Raw genomic sequence first — 6,248 nt, 5'->3', positions numbered from 1 at the left:
AGGAACTCATGGAAGAGACACTTGATACATAGGTATATACACTGGATCCACAGATCCGCCTGTGCTCAGGACAACGTGCCCCAGTCAGCTGTACAGTCTTGCCCATGACTAGGTTCATTCCTAAGGTGCAGTCACGTGAGGTGTTAGACACTGCTTTCCCTGCTTACTCCCCTGGCTTTGCAGAGGTCTGTACCCCCACTTGGAAGAACAGGGATGGGGGTGGGCTAGAGGGCCAGAAGTTTTGGTTCTTCACTCCAAACAGTCTATTTTTTTTTTCTCTTGATTGAGGGCTTTTTGTCTTCTGATGGGAAAGGAAAAAAAAAACAAACCCTAGTTCAATGCCATTCCTAGGCTATTAATACTCTAAATATGAATACTGTGTAGGCTACTAAGAAAATAGGTTATCTCCTGTGTTTTAAATATTGAGATTCATGCAACAAACACCCATGCAGCTCTATTGCATCACTGGTAGATTTCACTGCAGTGTCAGTGTAGCTGGGCCACAGCACTAGAAAGCAGATGCCTGCAAACTCCAATGTAACGAAGAAATCAGACATGTTTTTGTGACCCTGAAGCCTGCAAAAATGGTGAAATCTGAAGCTGAGAGGTCCCTTGGTTTGTTAGCTTCTCCCTATAGGGAGAAGGGAGCAAATGTGAAACTTGACAACTCACATTCGGTCATCCTAACTGTCCCTCCCCCGGGGTTCCCTCACTTTGACACTGCAGAGAAAAAACCAAATGCAGCATTTTCCGTTATGAAACACAAGCCTCCGGAGCATCTACTTGGCAACTGCAATTCACAAACACCCAGCCTGTGACACAGAAAGTAATTCCAACACACAGCACTGTGTGTTCTTTTCAATGCAAAAATGGGAAAGACCTTTTGAATAATTACCAGAACTTTAAGGCTAAGCCACCATGGTTTTTCTCTGTGAAGGGGGAGGTAGGCTCAAGTGGGCTGGTGGGGTGGGAGGATGAGGGTGGTAGTGGTGGGAGTTGCATCTCTGAGATGCTGTGTGCATTTCTTTAGGAAGAAAAGGTGACACTGATGTGATGGGTTCTGTATCTGCTATGAGGTGGCCCCAATGTGTCCTTCTGAAATCCTGGCTTCCATAGGTGACTCCCATCTTTGGAAACCCCTAAGCCGGTGATGAAGATTTGCATGAAAGCCATGGATAGATATTCTGTGTTCTAAATCAAAAATCAAAAGATCAAAAGTCACTTGCACGACTATTGCTTTCCATGCAGAACCAGATACACACTGTAGAACACACTGACTACAATGCAGGCTATTATGCAACGTCTGCATTAGTTCCATTGAGCTGTGAGTAGGTTACTAGGGTTCAGTCAGACATCAGTTAACATTTTGGTAATATTCACATAGTTTGTATTAGCCAGAGTGCAGTTGGCTGTTTTCAAGTTTTCCTCTCTAAAGTCTTCGTTACTGTTGTTTACCCCCTCCTGGATCTCCATGTAATCAGACTTACTAATGGTAGAGGCACTTCTACTTTTCTTTAGGTCTGGGGAGGATGGGATCTTTGGACAGCTTGTCACTTGCAGGTACTGGGCCTGCTCCTCTCCCTCTGTCTCCCGGTGGTAGAAGTAGTTGAAATTGGACACTATGACAGGGACCGGTAAGGCAATGGTTAAAACACCTGCAATTGCACATAGGGAACCCACGATCTTTCCCCCAATGGTAGTCGGAACCATGTCTCCATAGCCTACAGTTGTCATGGAGACGACTGCCCACCAGAAGGCATCCGGGATGCTCGGGAACTGGGACTCCCTCTCATCGGCCTCTGCAAAATAGACAGCACTAGAGAAAAGGATGACCCCGATGAAGAGGAAGAATATTAGGAGGCCCAATTCTCTCATGCTGGCTTTGAGGGTCTGACCTAGAATCTGGAGACCTTTGGAGTGTCTGGACAACTTGAAAATCCTAAAGACTCTTACCAACCGGATGACTCGAAGGATGGCCAGTGACATGGCCTGCTGACCCTGCTGAGCATCCTCTGGCTTCTCAGCCAGCTCTGTTCCCAGGGTGATGAAGTAGGGGATGATGGCCACGATGTCAATGATGTTCATGATGTTGGTGAAGAAGCCGGCTTTACTGGGACAGGCAAAGAACCTCACCAAGAACTCAAAGGAGAACCAGATGATACAGAGGGTCTCTACGATGAAGAAAGGGTCAGTGAAGGAAGTGGACTGCTGGTACCCGATGGTGCTATTGGAGTAGGTATGGAAGGTCACTCCACTGCCATGCATGTCTTCATTCTCATCCCGGAATATGGGCAACGTCTCCAGGCAGAAGCTGACGATTGAGATCAAGATCACCATGACAGACACAATAGCTATAATCCTGGCAGGCCCTGAGCTCTCTGGGTATTCAAAGAGAAGCCACACCTGTCTCTGAAATTCATTTTCAGGCAGAGGACGCTCTTCCTCTTTGATGTAGCCTTCATCTTCCCGAAACATCTCCATTGCTTCTTCTCCCAGCTCATAAAACCGAATTTCCTCAGAGAATATGTCTAACGGCACATTCACGGGCCGCCTTAACCGGCCCCCAGACTGGTAGTAGTACAAAATGGCATCAAAGCTCGGGCGGTTCCGATCGAAAAAGTACTCGTTCCGGAGGGGATCAAAGTATCTCATCCGTTTCTTTGGGTCCCCTAAGAGGGTCTCTGGAAACTGGGCTAAGGTCTTTAGCTGGGTTTCAAACCGCAGCCCTGAGATGTTGATCACCACCCTCTCACAGCATTCGTGGTCTGCTTCTGGGTCATAGGTATCCTGCGGGTGCCCAGGGAGGGCAGCAGCCTCATCCGCTGGGTCTCCAGTGGCCACTGTCATAATTGGAACCGGGAGAGGCGCCTCTCGCTGTGCCTTCTAGCTGCCTGGTGGCTGGGAGCTTGGGATGGTGCTTACGGCCCCAGGAAACACAGCAGCATCAGCCTGGGTTCCAGCGGGAGAGCCCCCAGGGCTCCCTGAGAGCTGGAGAGAGAGCCTCGCTTGGCTGAAAGACAGAGGTGGTTAAGAACATAAGACCACTCAGCACTGGCAGCCCGACCTGGGGTGCTTTTTTTTTTTCCCCCTCTCTTCTCTCAGCCAAGAAGCGCAAAAACATCACCACCACCGATACCACAAAAAAGTAAGATTTATGTTTACCTGGGCTGGGGATCAGAGGGGAGCAGGTGGTGGTCTCTCAAGAAAGCTCTGGAATGCCCTGTGCTGGAGGCAGGGGGCTGACATAGGTCCCCCTGCACTGCGCAGGCTTCATGGAGCACAGTCCCATACAAGAGGTTGGAAGGGAGCCCTCTCCCAGGCACTAAACTAATGCCTTGTAGATCCCTGCACCCTGAGAGGTGTTTTCAGTGACAAATCTTGGGCCTGGGTCTCCCTCATTGCTCCCACCCCAGTGACTCTACATACAGCTATTATTAAACAATAGATTGATTTACCTGGCAAGGCAGGAATCTGCAGCTCTCTTCCTTGCAGAGCTGATCCGATGCTTCAGGAATCCTAGATATACAAACGGGCAGCCCGACACCCCATCATGTCTTCTCACTTGAGCTAGAAATAATGGTGAGTCATTCTGGGCAGGAGGGCAGGCTCCAGGGCCTGGAGGTGAGTTCTAGGGCTGGGCTGGGCTGGAGGGGTCGTGGGATGCCTGGTTAGGGGCACACAGGACTCGGGGACAGGTAAGCTGGGATCTGGAGCCTTTGAAAGGAAGGAGGTAAGATGCAATGCTCAGCAAAAGCCGGAGTCCTCCTGGCTGCCCTCAGGAGGTGTGACGTTGCCTGGAAAAAACAGCAGCAAGGTGGAATCAGAGTTTTTGGGCAGCTAGTGCCAAGATTCAGAAGAGCTCTGGCAGCTTCTCTTCCATGCCCATTTTCCATTATGGTGTCATACCTGAGAACTATCCCTCAGCCTCTTTGCCTCTTCTGGGCAGGCTTCCATCCATTGGAAGCGTTTTCTCCCAGGGAACAAGCCTTTAGACTTGGCTGGGCCTGTCTCCTCCAGGGGCCTCCCTTGGCTCAGCCAGGTTCCCCATTGGTCCTCTGCAGACATCAGGAGGGACTCTGGGCAAAGCCCTCCCATCCCGAGGTCAGGACACAGCATCTCCTAAGGGGAGAGCTTCCTACACTGCAGCCCCACTCCCAGCTCTGACCTCTGCAGAGTCCTGGAGGAAGAACCGCTCCTTCCCAGCCTGGCTCCCCACAACACACACTCCTCCAGAGCTCATCTAGGGAGACTTCTCACACAGAAAGGTCGATCTCCAAAAGCTGGTTTCCTTGGTCCCAGGACTTCCTCTCCCTCAGGGACCCCTACACTTGCAGGCCTCCCTCCGGTGGGGTGGCATTCGAACCAGGCAGCGCCCGACCACTGATTTCTCCCCAAGAGAAAACCCCTCACGTCTCCTGGGCAGTGAGTGCGGAACCAAGTTTCCGTCAGCCTGGCTGAGAGGCAGCTTGGCAGCAGCTAGAGGGGGAGCCTGGAGGAAGCCAGCTTCCGGGCTGGCCCCCTGCCCGCCCAATCCCGCCGGCCCCAGGGCGGGGAGGGGTCCGAGCCCTCTCCCCATCGCTCCTGTCTCCGGCCGGGATTCCGCCCCGCGCGCTCCGCGTTCGGCTCCGCGCGGGTGGACCTGACCCACCAGCTGGCTACTGCAGCCAGCTCCACCTTAACCCCCTCCTGCCCGGTCCGGAGGGGGGCTCTAGCGGTGGGGCCCGAGAGCAGTCTAGCTCTTTTGCCCCTAGGGTCCAAGGGTCCGCCGAGGCTCCATCTCCCTCCGGAAAACACTGGAACCTAAACTCTGGGGGTGGGGAGTAGATGCTGCCCCAGATCTTGGCTTTCCCCTAAGAGCGGGGGGCTCCCCGGCATCCCACGGCCCCAGGGAAGCGGAAAAGCCCTTCTCTGCTGCAAAGCCGTTTTCTTTCTGAGCAGGAGAGGGGAATGCCGCCAGGCAGTCCCAAGTGATTCGGGTCCTACCAACCAGCGCTATTTACCAGACATGGTTATGTCAGCTGCGCTTCCCATCACCCGCCAGCTCCTCTCTGCGCCCTCCGCCCCGCGCGCCTGGCACTGCCCGGAGAGTCCTCGAGCCCTTTGCCTGTTTCTCTCCTTCCGCTGGACGCCAGCCCCCCATCGCCCGCCCCGGCTCGGTCCGGCCCAGGTTCGCCCGCCCGGGACTGAGCCCGAGCCTGCCGCGCTGCAGGCTGTGCCGCCCGGTGCCCCGCAGCCCGGACAGGGGGGCGGCAGCACGCGCAGCCGAGCGCCCCGACACCCATTTACCCTTCCCGATGGGCACCCGGAGCCTCCATGTTTCTGGATGACCGCAGGAGGCGGCTTGCGGGCGGCCAGCCGGCGCCGGCTCTGCAGTCCCGCGGGCGGCGCGTATGGAGCACCCGGCCGCCGCCCGCAGCCGCACCGCGCCGCACCGCGCCACGCAGCGCCGCACCTGGCCGCCGGCGGACTCGAATTAAAGGGGCCGGTGGGGACCCGAGGCAGCGAGGTGCCGCCACCCGGCTGTCAGCTCAGTGAGGCTCCCGGGCCTGGGCCCCCTCCCCGCGAGGAAAGCACCCCATCCTTTGGCAGAGCTCAGCTTACTAACCAGAACCTCGCGGAGGGCTGAGCTGGGTGCTGCGGCGGGCCGGGGAACCGGGGACCAGAGTTGAGGAGCGGTCATGAGAGACTCCTGCCAACCATAAGTAAGCCAAGGAGGAAACAATCAATACAGCTATCCCAGGCCCGAGAAGGGATCCAGCCGCGTGGGAGACGTGTTGCTATTATTATATGATGCTGCCAGACAGAACCTGCAGACCCTCTCCTTGCCCTCTCGCGCCGGCTTGCCCCCTCCTGCAGCTCTGCCTCTCCACCTCCCGCTTACCCAGCCAAAGCTCTGGCTTCGCAGAGGGGAATACAGCAGGTGTGGGCCGCAGTGTGGCACAAACTCGGTGTTGTGTTCGCCCCCACGGGGAGGAGCCGCAGGAACCCGGCAGAACTGTAGCGCCGGCCCTCTGGACTCCCTCCCCCGGAGGAGCAGGGGCAGGAAAGGCTGGGGGTGGGGGCGTAAGGGGGCAGTGCAGCTGCCCTAGGCAAGCGCCAGTTCAGTTCAGTCACTCAGTCCGACTCTTTGTGACCCCATGGACTGCAGCACGCCAGGCGAGCGCCAGGTTCTTTATAAAATGGGCTCCTCACAGACCTTAGGAAGCCAGCTGGCCTGCGGGGCTCTGAAATTGGGGATACAGCTTATG

The 6,248-nt window shown here is 55.5% G+C and overlaps 1 protein-coding gene across 4 annotated transcripts; it reads right to left on the bottom strand.

Annotated features, from left to right (window-relative positions):
• Positions 1-266: 266 nt before the first annotated feature.
• Positions 267-5,988, bottom strand: KCNA2 (potassium voltage-gated channel subfamily A member 2). 4 transcript variants are annotated; one of them, XM_027536225.1, is made up of 3 exons: positions 5,882-5,988; positions 3,456-3,794; positions 267-3,010 (listed from the first exon to the last, which is right to left on the bottom strand). In XM_027536225.1, the coding sequence occupies exon 3, from the start codon at positions 2,845-2,847 to the stop codon at positions 1,348-1,350; it is 1,500 nt and encodes a 499-aa protein (XP_027392026.1). In that variant the 5' UTR covers positions 2,848-3,010; positions 3,456-3,794; positions 5,882-5,988; the 3' UTR covers positions 267-1,347. The 4 variants fall into 4 exon arrangements, with proteins under 4 accessions (XP_027392026.1, XP_027392027.1, XP_027392025.1 ...); XM_027536226.1 differs by lacking the exon at positions 5,882-5,988 and adding an exon at positions 5,606-5,861; XM_027536224.1 differs by lacking the exon at positions 5,882-5,988 and adding an exon at positions 5,287-5,405.
• Positions 5,989-6,248: the final 260 nt, after the last annotated feature.

This window comes from Bos indicus x Bos taurus, chromosome 3 (genome assembly GCF_003369695.1).
Source record: "Bos indicus x Bos taurus breed Angus x Brahman F1 hybrid chromosome 3, Bos_hybrid_MaternalHap_v2.0, whole genome shotgun sequence".
Taxonomy (NCBI): domain Eukaryota; kingdom Metazoa; phylum Chordata; class Mammalia; order Artiodactyla; family Bovidae; genus Bos; species Bos indicus x Bos taurus.
Note: the sequence above shows the minus strand (reverse complement) of the source record. Positions and strands in the feature narration are given on the sequence as shown.